Source organism: Mercenaria mercenaria, chromosome 16 (assembly GCF_021730395.1).
Source record: "Mercenaria mercenaria strain notata chromosome 16, MADL_Memer_1, whole genome shotgun sequence".
NCBI lineage: Eukaryota > Metazoa > Mollusca > Bivalvia > Venerida > Veneridae > Mercenaria > Mercenaria mercenaria.
The window spans coordinates 16940681-16966600 of NC_069376.1; the positions used below are offsets into that span (position 1 = coordinate 16940681).

At 36.2% G+C, this 25920-nt stretch overlaps 3 protein-coding genes across 3 annotated transcripts in view; 2 read left to right on the forward strand and 1 right to left on the reverse strand.

Moving 5' to 3' along the window:
* Positions 1–2927, reverse strand: part of LOC123540231 (NADH dehydrogenase [ubiquinone] flavoprotein 1, mitochondrial-like) — a 32656-nt gene extending 29729 nt beyond the window's left edge. Inside the window, exon 1 of the mRNA XM_045325068.2 lies at positions 2773–2927. Within this exon, the coding sequence (XP_045181003.2) occupies positions 2773–2818 (46 nt within the window). The 5' untranslated portion in view covers positions 2819–2927. The remainder of the gene's footprint in view (positions 1–2772) is intronic.
* The window catches only part of LOC123540439 (phosducin-like protein 3), a 478889-nt gene that overhangs the window by 162753 nt on the left and 290216 nt on the right, over positions 1–25920 (forward strand). The gene's annotated exons all lie outside the window — the stretch shown is intronic.
* LOC123540281 (upstream-binding factor 1-like protein 1) overlaps positions 11335–25920 on the forward strand; it is a 34878-nt gene continuing 20292 nt past the window's right edge. The window contains exons 1-5 of the mRNA XM_045325169.2: positions 11335–11465; positions 13081–13157; positions 16401–16585; positions 19687–19743; positions 23013–23086. Coding sequence (XP_045181104.2) covers positions 13094–13157; positions 16401–16585; positions 19687–19743; positions 23013–23086 — 380 coding nt within the window. The 5' untranslated portion in view covers positions 11335–11465; positions 13081–13093. The remainder of the gene's footprint in view (positions 11466–13080; positions 13158–16400; positions 16586–19686; positions 19744–23012; positions 23087–25920) is intronic.

A 25920-nucleotide genomic window follows, 5' to 3' on the forward strand; every position in this document is an offset into this window, starting at 1 on the left:
ATATTCAATTTTAAAATATGAAAATGTCTGACTGCAAGCCACGGAAATTTCTACAATAATTTATGTTATCAACTTATCCCACACTACACCCAAATTACGTTACTCAACAAAATACATGTAGTAACCTTACACGATCGTAAAATAATCTACATGTATATGGATTCAGATTGTACATCTAAGCTGTATTGATTAATCATATTTAATCGATTGGAATTGAAAATGTATTGTACTTTTCAGAAAGAATTGAGAAGGTAGGGTCTTTTGTTTACAATGCATGCAAACGACGTAAAAATACAAAGGCAAGTAACTTTCAGAATCTTAATATAACAAATAAATTCTACACAAATCTTTGTTTGAAATAAAAGTATTGCTACTATTTTTCATGACCTGAATTTAAAGTATACTTACGTTTGTATTTAGGTAGAATATTTAAAGGTTAGAAATTATTCTACATTAACATTTTAAACAAAGGAAAATATTACTTTGACTACAAGAGTCCCAAGGGTCTGTGGGTATTTTGTTCTTTTTTTCTTGGATAGAGAATGTTTCATAAAGGCAAATAAACTATGACTGTGTTTTTCTTTCTTTAATAACATAATTCCTTGCAGGAATATTATCAGTTCGAGAATGTTGGTGTTTGTTTTGTTCCGGATGCGTCAGCAGTTCGTATTACTGAATGCGGTAACAGCGCCACCACTACTGTATAGCGCCATCACTAGAGTTATAGCGCCACCACTTTTAAAAATCCTGGAATATTTCTTCTAACCCTAGATTCGATTATTCATGGTGTGTGCGTATATAGTTATTTATCATTTCTACACAATTTGCATACGCACGTATGTTCTTACAGTGTGTCCATTAATTGGAATGGTGTTCGAATACTGGCCGATATGAAAATGTGCCACTGTCAGATTCGGGAGAAAAGCTCCTAACACTACAATTTGCATATTATTTTAATGAAATCACAGCCAACCGCTAGTTAAAGTGTTGTTACACGGAACTACATTCTCCGATTTTTGAAAAAAGTTCTATCAATAAAAATGTAAGATAAAATATAAATTTTACTCACGTGTTTACATTTTCAAACGGGCGATAGCTGCACCACGGAAATGTCGATAGCTCTTTTCCTTATCACCACAATTTGGTGGTGGCGCTAGCGTTTAGTAGCCGTGTTCATATACAATTTCATTTTGATGTTTGAAAGTTTGATTTATAGTTAATAGATTTATCTTCCGAATCGGAATCAGTAAGTATTTATATAAAAAAAACAACCAAACTGAATAACACTACAAAAATAACGGATCGTAAAATTTCTGAAAGTGCAAAAAGATCGCTGAGATCGAGACTCGTAACCGACTACAGTATTCTTGTGCTAAAAATTAAAATATTTTTAGGATAATATTACGTAATATTTTGATGATCAAACGTCGGTACATCACGGGTGACTTCCGCTGCAATTAACTCTTGGGGTGTCATAAAATATTTGAAAGCCGCGGTCCTTCTGTTTTGATTAACACTTCCCGTTATGTAAGGCCATAAATTCCAAGCCATCGTGTACACAAATTGTTGTTTAGGGGAAATCTGCATGTATCACGCGTGACCTTCATGACCTAACACATTTAAAAATACTTTGATGTTAAATGGTTGTTATTTTTAGAACGAGGAAAGCCCGCGAACCGGCCAGTTGCAAGCAGTTTTCTCAGTAATTTTCCATGACGTAGCGTCGTGCACATGTAGGAAAAAACCCCGGTGTCTTTCTTTGCAAAGTACTCGATAAATTTAAATAGTAACCACATGATCTTGTACGTAAATAATGATGACGAAATCCCATATTTTGAGTTAGTAAACATCCGGAATTTGTTTCTTTAGGAAAAGAACGAAAATAAAGCGATTGATTATGAGACACCGGATAAAACGATTCTGTTCAAATGGCCGTTAATCGGTATAATACGTTTCTATCGGGGAACCGATAGACACGGGTCAATACGTTTCTGTTTGGTAATCGATAGATACGGTGATAAACGTATCGATGTGGGAAAGGGTTAAAATCACATTTTGCAAAGTTTGACAGCTGTGATGTAGTTAATAAGTTTACACAACCAGTGCAAAAACTTATTATGTCATACGACTCCCTGTTCAAGCTTAAACAAAATACACCGATTCCGGTGCCCCACTGATTCAGGTAACTGTACGATAGTATAAACAACTCATAAAATTTAAAGTATAGAAACTTTGACCCTCATATTTCTGTAATATTTCCGCGCGCCGCCATTAATATATCATTTAAGATTATACTAACCCAAAATGGCTGATCAATAACAAGGAATAATAAGAAGGCAAAAAAAAACGCTATTTTAAGTGAAATAAGTAAGTTTACAACATTTATGCATGTCCTAACATATACACTTGATGCCTCTTAAATACTTCCGTAATCCTAGCCTATCCTCAAAGGGTTGTCTAGGAATACGGAACTTCCGTAATCCTAGAATAGGAGGCTAGGATTACAGTACCGTAATCATAGCCACTGCCTTCAAACTATGAGCGATTCAAACTACAACCTTGCATACAATACTCTGACTAGAGGTTAGGTTAAACATAGGTTTATAGAATAGGCTGTGGTTTGAATTTATCGCTTGTGGTTTGAAATAAGGGCTAACAAAAATGAAATGACCTCCACTGAGAGAAGCTGGCCTTGCCCCGAAACAAACACAGGTTAACACATCTGTGAAACATGCAACAAGGTTAAACTACCTTTGTGCAGAAAGATCTTACCATTGGTTAGACGAGTGACGGGTGAAACACGACAGAGGCTCGCCATGGTCAGAATTATTATGAAATTAGCAGTTACATAAATTTTTGGCAGAGGATCCCTTACGGCGTCACCCGTGTTAAGTATGTTAACGTGAGGATCACTAATTTTTGGTTGTTCCTAATCCCCGTACCGTACCCGTACCGTACATCCATCTTCGGGAACACTCGTTTTTGTACGGAGAATGGCGGAAATGTACGGAAGCTGAAGTCTATATTTAGAAATATATTTCGCGGTTGTTATTATTTATGGATATATAATAATTTAAATAAATCATAAAATATAGTTATATTAAATAAGCAAACGGCAGATAAATTTCTTAATTTCGGGATTTTTTTTCAAAGTCGTAGGTATTGGCAGGAAGGTCTAATACGTATCAGCTGTTCCAGGTATTGGTATTTATTAGAACTTTTAACATACATAATTTATGGTATAAAATGAACGACAGTAAGTTATATCTATGTGTGTAACATGAAATAATAATAAGTAATTATGTTTTAATGTGATGAATGAGAGAAAAATACAAAGCTTTTTACTTGGGATTTTTGTTTCACTTGTGACACAGCGATTCTCAAATAGATTTTATTCTAAAATTTCTCGTTTATTTTCAGAATTAGGCTCTTTTGATACATGCAATGTCGATTTTATCAGAGGAGGGACACGAGAGGGTAGTGTGTAGAAATGACCACAGACACTTGGGGGTCAGAACCTGTTCCCCTCCCAATCCGCCCCTGCCAACCTTCAGCCAATATATTTTCGCCTTTTAAATCAAACTGAGCACATGTCTCGATCATACAACAACTTCTGTTACCATTTCAATATGTTTAAAAAATCTCCCATATACTATCAATGCTCCAAAAAACTAATCCTGTTTTTGATAGCAGTAGCATTATTGTAATTTATAAATATTTATCATTAATTTCTTTTATTTTAAACAAAGGCTCTTGCAAAACGAATATGTTGCGACAGGTTGCTACAAGAAACAGTTTTGCCGTCAAAATCTAAGCAGAGGCTTTTTTGGCAAGGCTGCTCGTCGAGCGTATAAACAATGGGAATGGAACATAAGAAACATACGCTGTAAGAAGATTCACTCAAAAAGTGAAATAATACTTGTGTTATTAGTTTAAAATATAGAAATATATAGAGCCTTTATCTACTTACCAAAAAAGGTTCTCTTCAGGGTTGTATTGAAAATCATTTATCTTCTATTGCTTTAAAAGTGAGGCAATTTTTAATGCTAAATATACATTCTGTTTTTCAAAATATTTTGATAGTTCAAACATTGTTTTTATCCAATGACAAGCGAGGGATTTTCTAAAAAGTAACCAACTTATTTCCATATTATATCATAACTGGAGAATTTGATCCACTTAATCACGAAGTAGTTCAAAATTAATGAGTATTCATTGCTCCGCCTACTATAGGTTTCCCACATTCAAGGAGGCTAAACAATTACAAAAACAGGGACTGCATGTCTATGTAATAAACGAACCAAGTATATACATATCAAATTGTGTTTTAAGCTTCATTTTAAAAAGCTGACTTCCATAGTTCAAGTTTGACCTTTCTGCACTTTTCACTCTCAATCAATTACCTCTACTGGTCTAAAAATAAACCAGGATGCACTTACTTTTTCTTGTTTTATTTATACATGTAGTTGCTTAAATTGTACTGTTAGATCATCACGAGTTAAACCTGCATATTATATTTTCATTGACTAAAAATATAATATTGTGCTCTACAAACATCGATAAGTGAGCCGTCTACTATGTATTTATAATAACTAAATTAAAATCTTCCAGCACTGGATCAACCGCCGTTTTGCTAAAGGTTGGCACTAAAATGACCTTGTATCAAGTTGTAGTAAACATGTACTTCTCCCATCATGAGTGAAGATAAGACTAGCCAATGAATTCCAAGAGACTTCAGAGAGAGCTTTTTGTTTCTTTAACCTGTCAGTAAAATAAAATGGGGCGTTTAAACTATAAATAGGTTATAGACACATGTACACTTATTGACCTTCAAATGCATTAAGTTTTGCCTTTACTACGCTATGCTCCGTTTCGGCAAACTTAATTGCATTAGAAGTTCAATAAATGATCTATAACCTATACGTAACACATGATTAAAGCAATCACTTTTCATTTATTAATGATCTAATTTTGTGAGTAAGTGAAGCTTGACACTATAAACGTTGAAACTGAATTAGACATTTTACGATCAATGGAAATTATATGTTATATTTTCAAACTGTTTGCAGTTTTAATCGCTACGAAAACAACAATCAAACTGTTAGTTCACACAAGCACATGTCACAAAAGTCTTATTTTATGGCCAATTGAAGTATTGCAGACTTATGTAGAATGCGGGTCATGACGGCCCAAATCCAAGATGGTCCAGACCAATATGATTGAAATATGATTGAAAATACATGAAATGACGCTAATCAGTCCTGGATCCAGAAATACTGATCAAATATAAAAGTTGACTGCAAAGGCGTGGTCGTCGAGGCGCCTAGTAAAGAGTGGAGGGGTTTCCCTACTGGAATGGTGGTTAGGGGGTCTTTCCACGAACAGTTTTATATCTATAGATCTGTAGATTGTGATTTTTGGGTCTATTTATTTATTTATTTATTCATTCATTTTATTTATTTATTATACCACTTTTATATATATATATATATATTTATATATATACACATTTATATAGCACTCTTTTTATGCACGTTCAAAAGTGTTTTACAGAATAAATTGCAAACAATACAAACACATACGCATTCAACACAACAAAATACATTCCACATAACAAAAATCATGAATGTAAAACATATAGATAAAAAAAGACAAACATACATACATACATATTTAAAAGTATTTAAGTGACCATAGGATAAAATACTGTTCTACGCTGTTTTATGAAAAGAAAAAAATGTATCCAGAATTTGTCCAAAGTAACTGGCTGTGAGAGCATGTTTTTGAGTTACCCACGTTTTCTTGAAAGTTTCACGTTCCACGTGCAGTAAACTTGACAAAGTATTGCGCGTTGGTAGGGAAAAGCGTAACCTGCGTTAATTGCGGCATTGCATTCAACGAGAGGAACGAGAAAATCGCGATTTAAAATAGTGCTTTCTGTGAGAGCTTTTGGACATTAGAACGGACATTTTTCGAGTTCGGCGATCTATCCAGAAATACGCCATTTTTGGAGCGAAAATCCTACCAAAATGATCTTAGATATCAAAGAGAACGCAGTAGTGACAACTGGTTGGTCGTTTATCAAGGAACAGTCGCTTGGGTTTGGTTTTCAAGCCATTTGAAAATACGCTTGCTGTGGAAGAATTGCGGTTTGTCCAGGTTACCACCAAAACTAAAGCAGACACGGACATATGTTATATCACCGGAGGTACGCATTGATATAAGGACTTGCACCAGCTAGGTGTCATTTTACGAAAGTATATCTTTTAAAACTTTACCTTCAAAAACACCGTTTTGTTTACGAATTCTGCTTGGCGTGATACCCCAGTTGAAACGTCACAAGTCACGTGATTGTGCACCGTGGTCAGTGTTCCCAGAAACCCCCAAATGTTTTTTTTTCACCCCCAGAATGGTACTTTGCACCCCCAGTGTTGGAGACAGCTGTTATATATCTCTTAGTGAGGGGTGCAAAAGTGCAAGAAAAACTCAGTTTTCACCCCAACTTTAAATGCCAGTGGGAACACTGGTGGTATCGGTCAGTTAGCGAAATGTTGTACAAAGAAGTGGGTTTTTAGCAGGCTTTTGAAAGCAGCTAACGTGAGAGCTTCCCTGATCTTGACGGGAAGGTGTTCCAACGCTTTGGAGAAGTGAATGAAAAGTTGCAATTGCCATACATCATGGGTTTAGCTTTTGACATGTGTCTTGTGATCTTAGGTTTCTGACCGGTTGATACACTTCTATAATATCCCTAATATAGGCAGGGGGCTGATTGTGTAAAGCCTTAAATGTCTGGGTCAGAACCTTGTACTGCACAGGCAACCAGTGGAGCTCCTTCAGAACCGGTGTTATATGACTGCGCCGGGGCGTCTCAGAGATGACGCGAGCTGCCGTATTCTGGACATGTTGCAACTTGTTAAGTGTACTGTTTGGAGTACCGCTTAACAAGGCATTACAGTAGTGAAGTAACCATTCTGTTGATAAGGGTCTTTGTGGCATCGCTGGTAAGATACCGTCTGATGTAAATGTAACCTATTGTTTGTAGTTGTGCATATTCAGCCTGGCGCACGGAGCTGACTTGTTGTTCCATATCCATACTTTTGTCAAATACTGCACCAAGTTTCCTTACACATTTTGTGGATTTTATCACAGACCTTCACCGGGACATCATCAATGTACTTGGAATAACGCTTTGATGTGAATAACATTACCTCCGTTTTATCAGCATTGAGCTTCAGCATGTTGCAATGCATCCACGAGACAATTTCAGCCAGACAGCTCTCAATGCGGCGCAAAGTCTCACTTCTAGCCACAGCCGCTATCTGCCTAAAGGACAGGTATAATTGAGAGTCATCGGCGTAAAAGCGATGGAGAAGTCGATATCGTCTGCATATGGCACCTACGGGTTTAGTGTACATGATATAGTTCTTCTGACTTAGTACTGATCCCTGAGGCACACTGTATTTTATCAACACAGAAGTCGACAACTTACCATCAACGCACACAGTTTGATAGCGGTCACTAAGATACAAGTCCATGCATGCAAGTGCTTTGTTTGTGACTCCAAAATGATGTTCGAGTCGGTGTAACAATGTTTGGTGGTCAGTCGTGTCGAAAGCTGCAGACAGATCGAGTAGCACGAGGACTGTTACAAAATTTTGGTCGAGAGATGTGAGGATGTAATTCTGTACCTTTATCAGAGCCGACTGAGTCATTTGAATGAAACTTTATGTAAGCAGACTGTAGTCCCTCATGTAGCTTTAATATTTTCACTCTAGAATCTGGGTATCCAAATAGCACTAATAAAATTATCTTTGACTCAATGAAATAATTTAAAAAAAAAACGATTACATTAATTTAATTAAGGAGGAAGGTTACCTTGTTACCAGGGTAAATTCAAATTAGTTGAACCGCAGCATTTTTTTGTATTTCATGTAATATGATGTTTTAACGGCTACAATCTCAACTTCGTTTATCTCTGTCCCTTCAAGTTCAGTTTTTATCCAGGTTTGAAGAGCATGACCCTCCAAAGGTATTTTATATTGAAAAAAGAAGAAAAACACGGATATTTCACACGTTTCAGTGTATTTTAGTTTCACTGATATCCGTAGAAGTCTGCGTAGTTGATAATTTTACTTGTATGCATGTTAGCTTTCTAAAATAAGCTTAAAATGTATATGTCGCGGGGCTCGTGTTTCCATGGTAACGCATTTTCTCTCATTTTTAAACAACTATGTATAAAAATTTTGTTTATGACCAACATGGAATATTTGGGTAATATTATTAGCAAAATACCAAGCACTACATGATACCCTATTTTTCTTAAAGTTTTAAGTAACCATGGCAACAGAGATGTTTAAAATAGCTTATATCTTGCTCCTTGTCGTAATTTCTTATAAAAAATATTGAATAAAATTATCTTTCTTGTTAATGTAGCTTTAAAACATATTACTTCTAACGTAAGTTATATTTTCGTGTTATTTGCATTTAGTAAAACGAATTTCACAGCTTAAAATACTTACAGCAGTACCCTTCGTCTGGCATTTTTCAAGGAAAGATCGTTCAGCATGCTGCTATTATTATCATAGATATTGTTGAAATGAAAATAAAAAGCTGAAGCTGTGTTCCTTAAATAGACCAGTGTCAACGCTTTTGAATTTTACATTTAGATATATAGGTCACGGGCTTCGTTTCCATGGTAACATCAATTCAATTCAAGAAACCACACTTTTCTACTGAAATTTGAACAGTTTCAGGGCCCACACTGGGCTGAAAAAAGTTGGAGCCACCTTTTTTCTCGGGAACGGTAGGGAGGGTGCTGGAGAGGTTTCCCTTCCCGCGGCGCGTTGAAAATTTTTGTTACTTCCCATAAGCAAATGGTGATATTCTAGCTATATAGGGGGACTTCTGAATGAAAGTGGGTATACCTCTAAAGCAAGTTTTGTATTTTAAAATGTTGTTGGATGTTTGAAGCAACCTGTCTGAAATATTTTTCCATTACAGCTTCTTTTTGTTGTGGGCCTACTATGTAAATGCATGGCCCGGGGGCTGTGTTTTTGGTGCTCTGTGCTTCCGAGAAATCTACCCTGATACAGGATTACATTTCAAATCCATTCCGAACTTTTAAAGACATTCAAAAAACTTGGCAAACACCTTTACTAATTACTTACTAAGATCACAGACACGGGTCCAGTGTATTTTTTTGTTTTTATTAATATAAAAAAAACAACCTTTTTTTCACACAAATATGCTTTCTATACGTTAGTCAAATGAAAAAAAAAATGATGACAAAAATCCGGTCACAGTGTATGATATTGTGACCGGATTTTTTGTCATCATTTTTTTTTTCATTTGACTAACATATAAAAAGTATATTTGTGTGGGAAAAAAAGGATTTTTATATTAAACAAAAAATACACTGGACCCGTGCCTGTGACTAAGATACTGTCTGACGGTGGCGACAACGTTAAAAAATTCATCAAACCATTCATTATTTTGCCGATTTATTTATTAATTATTTGATCCGTGGAAATTAAAGGCATCAATCATTTAATCTGCCGTAATGACAACAAAACAAAAAGATTATTTTAACCCGATAATCGGTTGCTAATTGATTGCAAATTGCATCTTCTCGCGTGTCAAGATGTTTATTACACATTGTTATATGTAAAAGTAAACGCAGACTGGGTAGTACTATCCCGAAATAAGTTAATTTTATAAGGTAAAATTATCGGAACCAGTCAACTGTTTTTTTAACATAATTTCTCGGAGGTTACGATTTAGAACGTCTGAAACAAAATGGCGGTCCAAATTACGAACATTTTTTCAATTTCGCCACTCGCGATTTTTCTTCGCCACTTTCATCGCAGATTCGCCAAATGGCTCGAGTGGCGAACGACAGCGTGGGCCCTGAAGTTTAAGAGCTTAGTTTTAGTACATATGTAACAAATTATCAAGGAAACTGAACAATCGATATTTCAAATCAAACTGCAAGTTTTTTTTTTAATTTGAAAATGGCCGTAACAAGTAATCTTTCACCCAACTATATTCCAAATTACATTGTTTACCATCATCCATTTTCTTACATTCCACATAACATTTCAATATAACTACATAAAAGAAGCAAAATATTGATTATAATTCAGAGCAAAAGACTCATAGAAAATATTTCAGCAAATATTGGCTTTTGAAAATAGTTCAAATGAAGAAAATGCACAGAATTACGTACTTTCAAAATAAAAGCTATTGATTTTGTGCGGTAACTGACACGGAACGTCATGACATCAATGACGTCATTTTAAGGCAACATTGTTTTGAAGCGTTTCTGCGGCAATTCATTCATTATTTCTGCATTATTAAACCATAAAGCATCAGATCGATGACAGGTTCATGAATTGTTTTAAGATACATTTTGAAAGATTTGCCTTTAATCATAGTTTTCATAACAACAGCAAAAACGTACGTCATGCTTTATAATTAGGTTTTCCAACGCTTGATTTATAGGCATATCACTTCCAATTAAAATGTAAGTCTCACAAGTAATCCAAATATATACACTCCTTATCTTTCATCCTTCCCTTGCGCCCGTTTTCAATGGCATCATGTTTTCTTTTACTCTACTGTGTTTCAGTAGCATACTGTTGAGATCGTCATGTTCTTATCACATAGTAAAGGTAAAACTAAGTTAAAACAAATTACAACTTATCCGAAGCAATTTGCTGGTATCCATTTACAGCTAGGTAGGGTGAGGCAATCGTGATAAAGTGCCTTGCCAATGGACACACCATTATAGCGATGCTAAATAAAAATGGTGGCTTAGGAACTTTTAGTCCCAAAAAGAGAAATAAAGTGGACTTGATTGTATACGGATACACCGATTTCGCCAGATCCCATGTAAGTTTCAGTTGTGTTAATAGAGAGCACACCAATTGGGTAACATTGCGTGGCATGCAAAATAGCCCAGTCGAAACATCGCGATACATTTCAGTGTACCAATCACGTTATCGGGATAGCCCGCTTCTATTGAAAGAAGCAAAAGGAATGACGTCAGAGGGTTATATTTAACTAATTGAACTTTCTTATATAGGAATTAGCCCTTTTCTTTTGCTATAGTAGCGATATAGTTCATTACGGGAATACAAGTCTCTGAAATTTTGATGTGCTAGAAAAAAATGCCGAACGTAGACTCTTCCACGCGTTAGATACTACATATTGTATTCGATAAGACAGATCAGTGTAACAGACTAATGCCGAACGTAAAGAAGAGCTGGATTTAGTGATGTTCAGCCTACAAATATTGATACTGAATACATTTAGCCTGTCAAGCCTAATATTATTTTCAGTCTCCACGAAAAACATTTCTTACGATACACTTGTACGGAAACCTCGTGGGGAAATAACTGTACAGTTCTGAATTATAGCGAAATCTATTATACCATCCTGCAAGATATTGGTTTATCTTACATAAGGTAATTACAAACTTTGAGTTTTCCACAGAATATATCCCATTATAACAAAATGGCATACGTATCCCGTTGCAACCAATACTCGGACACAACTCGTATTCGGACAGCCCGGTATTGTTTTAGTTTTCGTGGAAAACACGTCTTTTCCGGTTTCCCACGTGCACGCTTTGTTTACAAACACAATTCTCGATATCGACATTATGGATAAAATCCCGTTTTCCGGTATTAACCACCAATAAACACCCGTTCCCGCAATGTTGGCTGGTTAAAACGGTTTTAACCGCCCCAAAAGAGCGCCGGAGAAAGACAAAATGGTGGCGAATTGGGCAGAAGGGTGCGGTTAAAAAGGGCAGGGCTCTAGAAAATCCCTTACAGTGATGTATTGGTACCCTAGTTGTGTCCCCCTGAAAATCAGACTGGTTCAACAATTTTGAATGAGTTGGCCCTTTGTTTATTTTGATTTCTAATATAATTTTATATCCAGTGGCCCTCCAAGTAGTTAATTGGTTTTTTATGGCCTTACTTGTAGAAGGGTCATAAAGTCTGCAGACACTAATGAGATGATGATTCAAGTTGTTCATTATTTTCCTGTTACACCTCAACAGTGGATGGACTGTCCTAGTAGATTGATGATTAATTTGTTTAGTACTCAAATTTTGGGTTTAATTATTAGTTATAATATAAGTAATTATATGTGCATTCTTTGTTTCCATTATAAGAAAAAAAAATTGCATTTAACTCATTAATGGTGCATTCTCTGTTTCCATAATAAGAAAAAATAATAATTTCATATACATGTAACTCATTAATGGTGTCATCTCTCTTGTTTAGGGTCATGGTCACTTATTTTGATCTAGTGACCTACTTTTTTGTTTTTAACCTAAACATTCAAATTTGGACCACATGTATAGTTTTGAGTGGCTAGATGAACCTTGACATGAGTTGACCTTGCTCTTGACCTAGTGACCTACTTTCACATTTCTGTAGCTACAGCCTTCAAATTTGGACCACATTAGGTCTGTGTACTGAAATAAACCTTGACCTTGACATTGACCTAGTGACCTACTTTCACATTTTTGAAGGTACATGCTTCAAATTTGGACCACATGTAGTATTGTGTACCGAAATGAAATTTTACCTTGAATTTGACATAGTGACCTACTTTCACATTTCTCATGCTACAACCTTCAACTTTGGACCACATGCATAGTTTTGTGTACCGAAATGAACTTTGACCTTGAGATTGACCTAGTGACCTACTTTCACATTTCTCAAGCTACAGGCTTCAAAATTTGGATCACATGCATAGTTTTGTGTTCTTAATTGAAATTTGACCTTGATTTTTACCTAGTACCTACTTTCACATTTCTCAACTGGATCCAAGGACTGCACGATGACCTGGATTCTGACATAGTTACCTACTTTTAGGATTTTAAGCTAGTCTTGAAATTTGGAACATTCAAAACTAGCTCAATGGTGGGCACCAAGATTACTCTGTGGTCTCTTGACTTGTATCTTTTAAAAACCTTCTTCCCATTGACAAGACTTGGAAAAGTTGTTGTTATCTGTGATAGAGGACGTGACATGGATCTTTTACAAACTCTTTCTTATTTTACAGGGAAAGATTCAGCATGTCCAGTGACGGTGAAGAGGTTGAAGTTGAAATAAATGAGAACCATATTGATGATGGCCAAGGTAGACTTTAGTTTTGCATTCAATGTACCAGGGGTGTAAAATTCCACTCGCCCGCTAGCATTGGCGAGTTCAAGTCTGGATAGGATGAGTGGACCTCGCTGTATACTCGACCGATCGGGCGAGTGCTTTTTACGTCAACTTTACCAAAATTCAGCAAAAAATGTTTTGAATTACTCTGCGAAAAATGATAACAAACTTTGCATCAGTAGACACTTTAAAATTCAGTCGCTTATCGATAATGATTGTGCATTAGACTGTAATTATTATTATTTAATTATCGATGCAGTTATAACAGGAAAAGCATGTACCGTAAGCCAGTCAAGATAAAGTTATTTATCTGAGTTAATGTTATTATCGTCACCGTTTGTTTTCCCGTACTTTGTCAAAGCATGGCAAACCAACATTCGTACTTTATTTGGAGAGCGACCAGGTAGTGGAGATGACAAAAATACAGTCAGTCACTGTGAGAGAAAAAAGAAAAATGTCTGCTGTGAAAAGAAAGTTTAAGCAAAACAAATATGATTAATTAAAATGAAAATTTAGTGTACAAGAGAATATTATTTGTCTACTGTGTGTTATATATATTTGAAATCTGTTTGTTGTACATAATAATTCTTTCATAAACGTGACAGTATTAAAATGAAAGTTGTAATTTTTATCAGCGCGAGTGACTTTTCTCTAAAGGCGAGTAGATTTTACTGGCTACTATTCCTGCAGAGCAAGTGGTGTTAAATTTTTTTTACACCCCTGTGTACTGTTCACAATTGCCTTTAACTGTAGTCTGTTTGAGCTTTATGTTGAACAAGTAGTGCTAGAAATGTTTTGGAAAAAAAAGGGACGGCCTCGAGGGCCTTTATATATTCCTTCTCATCAAAGCTTGTAGAAGTTGGAAGAGCTGCATTTTGCCAAGTATCATTTGATAATAAAGTTTAAAAAACAAGGCTTTTTCTAGGGTTTTGGGGGAAAAGGCCCCTGGTCAGTTGGGAATTTTTAATGCGGTAAATTGTCGAAATTGGGAAAATGCGTCAACAAATCAAGTGAGTTTTTAGCATATGATCATATTAGTTTAAATCTTCAGTTTTAAGTTTTACTGGTAGACATTCAAATGAATTATAAATTTAAAGTATCCCCTTGTGAAACTTTGAGAATTTGTTTTTATGCCCCCAGCATCTACTGATGCGGGAGGCATATAGTGATTGTCCTGTCTGTTCCTCCGTACGAGGTTAACCAAATTGGACCGTTTCGTCTAACATCAATACCCCTCACTAGACTGACTTGATACTAATATGCAGATGTAACCTGTGACCATTCCTCATCTTCAGACATCACCTGACCTCAGTTTGACCTTGACCTCATTTTGGACATAGGTTGCTTTATATGGGCCATCTCTTGGTTAACCAAATGGGACTGTTTCGTCTAGCATCAATACCCCTTACAAGAATGAATTGATACTAATACAGATGTAAACTGTGACCATTCCTCATCATCAAACATCAGTTTGACCTTGACCTTGACCTTGTTTTGGACTTGGGTGCAAAATCTATCAACAAAGATGCCACTGGCGTTTTATTGAATGCAGCTCCTTGTTTCAGGACTGTTTTCCAATATTGCCCCAAAAAATACAGTAACTCTTCATTTGTCTTGTTTAAACTTTTGTTTGAAGTTTGTTTTCACTGCAATTATAACTGAAATTTCCAAAAAGTAGAGGGACAAAATGCGATGTTCGAGTGAAAAAACTGCGTCGTGAAAATACGTGACAATTGATTTTAATGGTATATATAACATGTTTTTGGTACTTTATTCAACTAATATTAATGTTTTTAAGAGGTTTCTGCTTACAAATCATAAATTGTTTTGCAAAATCTGTTACTGAAAATAGAATCAAGTTCGTTTTTCCAACATTTTGTTTGATTTCCTTGGCAAGCAAAACTTACTATGCAAGAATTATCATTTAATAACAAAAAATAACTGATCCAGTTGGGAAATTTTTCTTTGGATTGGGAATTTTTTGTTCTAGATTTGGAAAAATGGAGCATGTTTTGCATTGGGAATGGGGCTGAATATCTGCCCCGTGAGGCAGGTTGAAAAAGCCCTGACAAAAAAAATCTTTAGGGATATTCGTCCAGGACTATCTACAATAATTGGCGTCATAAAGTAAATGTCACATCTAAGTTGTATTAGGGGTATTAAGGTATGATCCATCTAATAGTGTTCCTCCTTTTGAAGAGTATATCATTCCTACAATAGAACATACTTTGACTTAAATTTTCCAGGGGGAATAGATTCAAGCCCCACTGGGACCAAATGTTTTTCTTAGGTTCCTTTTTTTTTTTGTGCCCCCTTGAGTGGTGGGGGGCATATAGATTTGGTCTTGTCCGACCGTGCATTCCTCCTTCAGTACAAGGTTAACCAAATGGGACCATTTTGTCTAGCATCAATACCCCTTACTAGAATAACTTGATACTAATGCAGATGTAACATGTGACCATTCCTCATCTTCAAACATCACCTGATCTCAGTTTGACCTTGATCTTGACCTCGTTTTGGACTTAGGTTGCTTTGTATGGGCCATCTCTTGGTTAACCAAATGGGACTGTTTCGTCTAGCATCAATGCCCCTTACTAAATGACTTGATACTAATGCAGATGTAACCTGTGACCATTCCTCATCTTCAAACATCACCTGACCTCAGTTTGACCTTGACCTTGACCTCGTTTTGGACTTAGGTCTCTTTGTATGGGCCATCTCTTGGTTAACCAAATGGGACCATTTCGTCCATCATCAATACCCCTTACTAGAATGACTGGATACTAATGCAGATGTAACCTGTGACAATTCCTCATCTTCAGACATCACCTGACCTCAGTTTGACCTTGAACTTGACCTTGTTTTGGACTTCGGTTGCTTTGTATCTACAAGGATGCCACCAGGGGCATCAAGCGTTTATTGAATGCAGCTTCATGTTTTTATCAAAATTAATGGTTTAATGAATTCTCTGCAAATGTTTTGAACAGTTTTCATCACTTTGAAATTTGTCTCTACTTGAGCTTGAGGTAATATGAATAATACAAAATTTGTGAAAAATGGGACAGTAAAAATTGGTTAAATTTTGCATACAAGTCTCTCACTCGAAATAGTATGGTGCTGTATCATTGTTTTGAACATTTGAAATATTCACCATTAGGTGGGTCATACCTTAAGAATTTTCAACAGTAATCAAGCAAAAAGTTTTGAATGTTTTAGCCAAGAATTTCCACTGGCACAACGACCATGTACGTAAGCTAGCAAGGTTTGTCATGTCGAAGTTGGCTGAGGGTGATGATTTGGCACCGTACGATACTGTCAGTATAGACTGGAACAACGTGGAGGAAGAGGTTGGTGTGGACGCTGAAAAGTGCCAACGAAAATGGAAGCTTCTGATGAACTCTGTGAGTGGTATATTCTTTATTTGTCGAAGTTTATTCTTACAACATGGTATTAGGTTAAATACATCATAACACAGTCTTGAAACAGGTTTCACATGTACACAGTCTTGGCATTTCTGTTTTATTAGCCCACCTGTCACCTAGTGACAGGGTGAGCTTTTGTGATCGCCATTCGTCCATCGTCCATTCACTATTTCTTTTCCACATTTTACATCTGATTTTAATCAAACTTGCACACAAGTTGTATTTGCATAATATCTTGGATCCTTTTGATAACTGGCCAGATCCCAACATGGGTTTCAGGGTTATGGGCCAAAATTTGCTGTTTTTTGCTTGTGAACATTAAGAGACCACATGTTACAATTCATTTTAATAAAACTTGCACACAATTTGGATTGGCACAATATCTTGGTTCCTTTCGAAAACTGGTCAGATCCCATTATGGGTTCCAGAGTTATGACCCCTTGAAGGGCCAAAAATTGCTATTTTGGCTTTTGCAGCCATATAGAGACTTCATTTTCTGGTTTGATTTGATAGAAACTTGCAAAATATCTTTAACAACAATAGATCCTGGCCCTTTCGGCCATATAGAGGTTTCATTTGTGCTTTGATTTGATATAAACTTGCACAGAATGTTTATCTTGTTGATCTCTAGGCAAAGTTCGAAACTGGGTCATGTGGGGTCAAAAACAAGGTCACCCACTTAAATCAAAGGAAAAGCTTGTTAACACTATAGGCCATATCTTTGACCCTATCTTCATGAAACTTGGTAAGAATGTTTTTCTTGATGATTTCTTTGCCAAGTTCAAAACTGGGTCATATTGGGTCAAAAACTAGGTTACCACTCAAATCAGAGGAATAGCTTGTTAACATTTAACTTCATGAAACTTGGTCAGAATGTTTATCTTGATGCTTCCAAGGCCAAGTTTAACAGGTGAGCGATAATTATAGGGTCATCATGATCCTCTTGTTTGATAAAATTGGTAAATATTTTTTATTGCATTTTATACAGTCATATCCTTGGTCTTTATTTTTAGCTCGACTATTCGAAGAACAGGGGAGGTGTCCTACTAGCCCCGGCGTCGGCGTGAGCGTGAGCGTCACACAAACGTTATAGTTTGCGTACCACCCCAAATATTTTCATTAATAAATTAAGTCCATTGAGATATTGCTTTCATATTTTGCGTACTTGTTTGCCATTGTGACCCCAGTCTGTAAACATTAGGAGGCAGCTCTATCGAGCATTTTGACTGAATTATGGCCCCTTTTCGACTTGGAATAAATGTTAAAGTTTGCGTACCACCCCAAATATTTTCAGAGTCCATTGAGATATTGCTTTCATATTTTCCATACTTGTTAACTATCATGACCCCAGTCTGTATAAAGGAGGAGGCAACTTCATCAAGCATTTTGACTGAATTATGGCCCCCTTTTTGACAGAATAAATGTTAAAGTTTGCGTACCACCCCAAATATTTTCAAAGTCCATTAAGATATTGCTTTCATATTTTGCATACTTGTTAACCATCATGACCCCAGTCTGTAAAAAGGAGGAGGCAACTCTATCAAGCATTTTGACTGAATTATGGCCCTTTTTTGACTTAAAATAAATGTTAAAGTTTGCGTACCACCCCAAATATTTTCAAAGTCCATTGAGATATTGCTTTCATATTTTGCATACTTGTTTACCATCATGACCCCAGTCTGTAAAAAGGAGGAGGCAACTCTATCAAGCATTTTGACTGAATTATGGCCCCTTTTTGACTTAGAATATGCTTATTGTGATGTTAAAGTTTTACTCATTGCTTATATTATACTATCAAGCACTGAGAATAGTTGAGCACACTGTCCACTGACAGCTGTTGTATAGCCTGTCTATTCGTAGTGTCAAATAATAAAACCTGTTATTCGTAATGGTGTCTTAAGTGACCTGTTTGAACATTACCAAAGGGGATGGAAAGGGGGTATGATTTTTAGCTCGTCTGAGCACGAAGTGCTCATGATGAGCTATTGTGATCAGGCTGTGGCCATTGTGCGTGCATAATTGTTCAAATTATGCCCTAGGTTCAAAAATTGCCATGCCCATGTGTGTGACATGTATATATAATATAGACTAATATTAAAGAAACTTTGAAAATCTTCTTCTCTGAGTCCATAATAGAAGCTTGATATTCATATAAATCTAACTCCGTACCATTACGTTATACAAGCACACTTGAAGTCTTTTATACAGGTGAGCGCTTTAGGGTCAGTGGCCCTATTGTTGTTGCTATGTTTTCCTGTTAAACATTTCAAAAGAAGCAAAATGTCAAGACGCTTGTAAAAGTCTTTTGTCTCAATAGTCAGTGATGTTTAAATCTTTGGGACTTTTTTGTGAGATCAGTTTACTTGTGGTAAAGCATCCTGTAGGCAGGAAGAAGAAACTGGGGCCAGTTTCACGGAACCTACATAGGATAAATGTTAGAACCCAGGTGTAAAGTGTTTTGTACCTATTCTTAGAACCCGAGCGTAACAGATGTTTTGATAGTTATGTCATATCCTGGAATCAAGGATATGTATTTAAGACAAAATCATAAACATCCCATATATGAAAAAAAAACATGTTTTTAAAGTTCATAGAAGGAGGGAATTTAAGATACATGTGGACTGGTCAGCCCAGTGTCTGTATAATGTGACTGGGTGGGGTATCATGCCACGTGTCTACGGCGTGATCATATTCCAGTGAGGCAGCACTATAAAGTTGGGCATAGTGCTCACTGCTACAAGTAGACACCATCGTTTATATGATTGAAAAATTGTTGAAAACAAGACGTTAAACTCGAACACACATCAGATACATGTATAACTGACAAACTTTAGTGAAACAGGCCCCTTGAGGTACTTTGCCTCAAAATAGTGAAAGAAATAGCATAATTTCTGAAATTCAAGCAATTTCGAAATTTCGAAAGCTACATGTGTAGTTTTCAGTTTGGTTTGTACATGATTTAAGCAGTAACTAGGTGCCTAGCAGTAGTTGGCAGTGGAATAAATGTTGCTCATTGTTTATTGTGTACCTGTGACCATAGAAGTTTCATTGATGTCAAGCAATGTATGTTTTCTATTTAGGTGCGGACATACAGGACAATGCCAGAGATAGTGCTAGATATTCTATCACAAAATTCTGTAAGTACACTTTTTACTTCTATATCATCTGAATAAAAGGGGGCTGATACTGAAGAGTGTCCATATGTCATTGAGATGAACCATTTAAAATGAGTGCAAATTAATGTATATAACTTTCTTACACTTAAAATTTTCTTTTATATAAACAAAGAAGGATTTTACTGTGCATTGTCTTGTTGATTAGAACATGTTTTGCATAATGACCTACTTTTGGCTATTACCGTTTACTTTCTTGTATTTAAAACGGCATTTTATTCCAGATTAGTATTGCTTTCTGGTGTAATTTAAACGTATTAGAATGGAAATAGATTTTAGTTTTATTTGCTTTCTTAGCAAATGAAACATGTTTTTCGTGCAGATGCATCTTCTAATTAATCATTAAGGCCTTAGCAGGGATTATCCTAGGTCAAAATTTTAGGGAGAATTTAGGGAGAAATCGAGGAATTTAAGAAGATTCGGCATAGTTTCCCACCTATATATCCACTTTCTATGAGTCTTGCTAGATAACTTATAAACGGTGATTATTTAAGAAACTTGAATATTGCAGTATTAGTGTCATGAAATTCTAGATAAAGTACAAACTGAGCTATGACAAAGTCGCCTTTAAATTTTTATCTGAAATTTACACATCCGAAACTCATAAATTTATCAGGTGCATGATCGAAATGCCGTGAAAATTTTCATTCATGTTTCAGTTCTCATGCTTTAATAATGCCCGATTCTTGCATCAACTTCTTCAGATTGATACATTTAATTGATTTATTTATTAATCTTAATTGAAAATGATACCAAATTTGTAGATATTGGCGTTCCTTTTTAGCTCACCTGTCACAAAGTGACAAGGTGAGCTATTGTGACCGCTTGATGTCCGTCGTCCATTTTCAGTCGTCCGTCAACAATTTCTAAAAAAATCTGCTTGAAAACCACTGAGCAGAATTACACCAAACTTCACAGGAATGATCTTTGGGTGGCCCCCTTTCAAAATTATTCAAAAAATTGAATTCCATGCAGAACTCTGGTTGCCATGGCAACCAAAAGGAAAAACTTTAAAAATCTTCTTCTCAAAAACCAGAAGCCCAAGAGCTTAGATATTTGGTGTGAAGCATTGCCTAGTGGACCTCTACCAAATTTGTTCAAAACTGACCCCGCCCCAGGGGTCACTTGATTTTACATAGGAAAATCTTAAAAAATCTTCTTCTCAAAAATCAAGAGGCCCTAGAGCTTAGATATTTGACCTGTAGCATTGCCTAGTGGACCTCTACTTAAGTTGTTCAAATCATGACCCCGGGGTCAAAATTGACCCCGCCCCAGGGGTCACTTGATTTAAGATAGGAAAATCTTCAAAATTTTTTCAAAAATAAACCAGAAGGCCTAGAGCTTAGATATTTGACATGTAGCATTGCCTAGTGGACCTCTACAAAATTTGTTCAAATCATGACCCCCGGGGTCAAAATTGACCCTGCCCCAGGGGTCACTTGATTTTAAATAAGAAAATCTTCAAAAAATTTCTAAAAATAAACCAGAAGGCCTAGAGCTTAGATATTTGACATGTAGCATTGCCTAGTGGACCTCTACAAAATTTGTTCAAGTCAATTGGCCCCGCCCCAGGGGTCACTTGATTTTACATAGGAAAATCTTCAAAACATTTCTAAAAATAAACCAGAAGGCCTAGAGCTTAGATATTTGACGTGTAGCATTGCCTAGTGGACCTCTACAAAATTTGTTCAAATCATGACCCCCGGGGTAAAATTGGCCCCGCCCCAGAAGTTACTTGATTGGACATCGGAAAATCTTCCAAAAAAAATCTAAAGGTCATCAGTTTGACATTTGAAAGATGTAGCTCATATTACTCAGGTGAGCGATCCAGGGTCATCTTGACCCTCTTGAATAATATTTTGTGCGGCAGTTCAAATGTCCACGGAATTGTTTTTTATCCACAGCGCCCAGGCAATTTATTTACAGAAATTGGCGATATTTGCAATAATTTTTGAAGTAATTTTTAATAAAATCAAGAAATAATACACAATTGATGAGTAAGATCATGCACTAGTTAAGTTTATCAGCTTTTTATGCACTGAATGAAAATTTTCAAAATGGTGGCGGCTTACAATATTATTGATTAACTACAGTGGGATAACAATGCTACGATTTGTTGAAGTTTGACAGGCAAGTAGGCAGGGTTGACCATGGATTTACAGAGGTTGCAAAACCCTTCGCACCTGTCTGGTGAATTTTGATCCAGTCCACCCCGAAATAACAAGTTCACAAGACCGAGTGTCTGACAAAAATTTTACAGCCTGAAAACTTAATGTCTGAAATCTGTTTCAATTTATATGTGAAAATAAACTGAAGGGATGTAAATCATGTAATTTGTGTAATGCTGTCAATATAGGCTATGTATAAATACCAGTTCTAAAGTTCGGATATCAAATTTACTAAAAAGAATTCGGTCTGGTAATATATTATCCGATCCTGTAAAAAAATCATGTTTACCAGACCGACTGTCCTGTGAATTTTCAGGGTCTTTCATGAACACTGGATTTATCGGTAATTTAATCTAGAATATGCATAATGCGTCAAGTTTTACAACTTAAAATAAAGAGATTAAACGCTCTGAAAAATAAGGCGATTCAGATTTCGTCCGGAGGCCATAATTAGGCAAAGTGGCCGACTTTACAGCGATGATATCGCTCAAATCGCCTTGTAGGATGATCCCTGCTTAGACCTTCGTGATTACATTACTACGCATCTGAATTCAAAACTGTGTTTTATTTGCCAACACAGCACGCAAACAAAAATCTATTTCCCAAACAAATTATGTCCGAGAAAAAGAAAAGGTAAAAAGTTTGGTCAGAAATCTCAGTACTTAACCACCTGCTAGCAAGAAATTGTTTGATCGACAAATCACGGAGCACATTTAGAACAGACTTTATAAGGGGTATCCGAGGGTTGGCTGAGTTGTTAGGGTAGAATTCTTAAAATTACTTGCCCCGCACCAATGTGGGTTCAAGAGCTGCACTTGGGATGTAGAATTCTTTATGTAAGGAAACAACCCTGCTGTCTTTTGTACGGATAGTGGTTTTACCCCAACGCTCACCTGTGATGAAATAAAGCACCAGGTGGTATCTGGGGTCTTCCTTGATTAAAAGCTGGAAAGTTGTCGTATGACCTATAATTGTGTGGAAGTGAGGTTCAACCCAACAACAACAACAACAAAAAAGTACAGAATTAAGAACTTTATATATGTTATTGTTTCTTTATCATGGCAGAGGACAGAGATCACAAAAAATAACAAGCATCAGGTTGTGGGAAGGACATTACAGTCACATCAAACAAAAGATGGGTAAGTTTCAGTGCTGTTTTTTAGCTCACCTGAGCCAAAGGCTCACGGTGAACTATTGTGACTGCTTAATGTCCGTTGAGTGTCGTTTGTCTGTCAACATTTTCTAAACAAATCTTCTTGAAAACCACTGGGCAGAATTACATCAAACTTTACAGGAATGATCCTTGGGTGGCCCCCTTTCAAAATTATTCAATAAATTGAATTCCATGGAGAACTCTGGTTGCCATGGCAACCGAAAGGAAAAACTTTAAAAATCTTCTTGTCCAAAACCACAGGGCCTAGGGCTTTGATATCTGGTGTGTAGCATCATCTAGTGGTCCTCTACCAAAATTTGAACAAATTATCCCCCTAGGGTCAAATATGGCCCCATCCCGGGGGTCACATGTTTTATATAGACTTATATAGGGAAAATTTTGAAAACCTTGTACAAAACCACATGGCCTAGGGCTTTGATATTTGGTATGTCGCATCATCTAGTGGTCCTCTACCGAGATTATTCAAATTATCCCTTTAGGATCAAATATGGCCCCGCCCCGGGGGTCCCAAGTTTTACATTCTTCTTGTCTGAAACCACAACACTTAGTCCTTTGATATTTGGTTTGTAGCATTGTGTTATGGTCCTCAACCAAAATTGTTCGAATTGTACCCCTGGGGTGAAAAGAGGCCCTGCCCAGGGGGTCCCAAGTTTTATATAGACTTATATAGGAAAAAACTTTAAAAATCTTCTTGTCTGAAGCCATACGACCTATGCTATTTGGTATGATGCATTGTATAGTAGCCCTCTACCAAAACTGTTCAAATTATGCCCCTGGGGTTAAAAGAGGCTGCGCCCTAGGGTCACATAGTTACTATGTGAGTTATATAGGAAAAAATACTTAAAAAATAATTTGATCCTATTTCCAAGACTGTTTAATTATAATTACCTGATGACCCCAAGTACGAAGTATAAGGAGAGCTATCCTACTCGACCCGGTGTCGGCGTCTTTCCGCGTCCCCACCTTGGTTAAAGTTTTTTTTACACTTTCTCTTTTTTCAACTTATCTCTGTAATTACTTAATGGATTTGATTCAAACTTGAAATACTTATTCCTCATCATCATCCACATCATCTGACATAAAGGCCATAACTCTGGCACCAATATTTCATGAATTATCCCCCCTCACTTAGATTTTCAGGTTAAAGTTATGATGCACTTTCACTCTATCTCTGTTATTACTGAATGGATTTGATTCAAACTAAAAATAATTGTTCAACATCATCACCCACATCATATGACACAAGGTGCATAACTCTGGCACCATTTTTTCATGAATTATTTCCCCTTTTTACTTAGAATTTCAGGTTAAAGTTTTGGTGCACTTTCACTCTACCTCTGTTATTACTGAATGGATTTGATTCAAACTTAAAATATTGTTCAGCATCATCACCCACATCATATGACACAAGATGCATAACTCTGGCACAGTTTTTCATGAATTATTCCCCTTTTTACTCAGAATTTTAGGTTAAAGTTTTGATGCACTTTCACTCTATCTCTGTTATTACTGAAAGGATCTGATTCAAACCTAAACAGTTGTTCAACATCATTACCCTTATCATATGACACAAGGTGCATAACTCTGGGACCAATTTTTCATGAATTATTTCCCCTTTTTACTTAGAATTTTAGGTTAAAGTTTTGATGCACTTTCACTCTGTCTCTGTTATTACTGAATGTATTTGATTCAAACTTAAAACAGTTGTTCAACATCATCACCCACACCATATGACACAAGGTGCATAACTCTGGCACCAATTTTTCATTAATTATTCCCCCTTTTACTTAGAATTTTAGGTTAAAGTTTTGATGCACTTTCATTCTGTCTCTGTTATTACTGAATGTATTTGATTCAAACTTATAATAGTTGTTCAACATCATCACCCACACCATGTGACACAAGGTGCATAACTCTGGGACCAATTTTTCATTAATTATTCCCCCTTTTTACTTAGAATTTTAGGTTAAAGTTTTGATGCACTTTCACTCTGTCTCTGTTATTACTGAATGTATTTGATTCAAACTTAAAATAGTTGTTCAACATCATCACCCACACCATATGACATAAGGTGCATAACTCTGGCACCAATATTTAATGAATTATGCCCTTTTTTGCTTAGGATATACTTATATAGTGTTTTGATACATTTTATCTTTACCTCTTATTACTTTAAGTTGATATTTTTGACAAGACTCGGGCTATTGTGCAATATCTTCATCCAAAATTGGAGTCATTAAACACTCCAGTGACAGCTCTAGTTTCCTCAGATGTGCCCAGTTTCACTATCCAGCATTGAAATAGTCGCGCGCACTGTCTCCTGTGACAGCTCTTGTTTAAGATACAGCCTTGAAATTTTGATGACATACACAATTTTGCACACCAATCCAAAACTAAATTTCATTGACCATGAATGTGACCTACTGACTTTCTTAATATTTTATCTTCAGTTTGATCTATGAAACATGTAGCTCATATTATTCAGGTGAGCGATCCAGGGTCATCATGACCCTCTTGTTTAGCTTGACTATACGAAATATGGTGAGCTATCCTACTCGACTCGGCTTCGGCATCTGCGTCGGTGTCCTTCCGCGTCCGCACTTTGGTTAAAGTTCCTTTTTCTCTTTGTTATTACTTGATGAATTTACTTCAAACTTAAAATAGTTGTTTCTCATTGTCACCCACATCATATGGCCCAAGGGTCATAACTCTGGCACCAATATTTCAGGAATTATCCCCCTTTTTACTTTGAATTTTAGGTTAAAGTTTTGGTGCACTTTCTCTTTATCTTGTTATTAC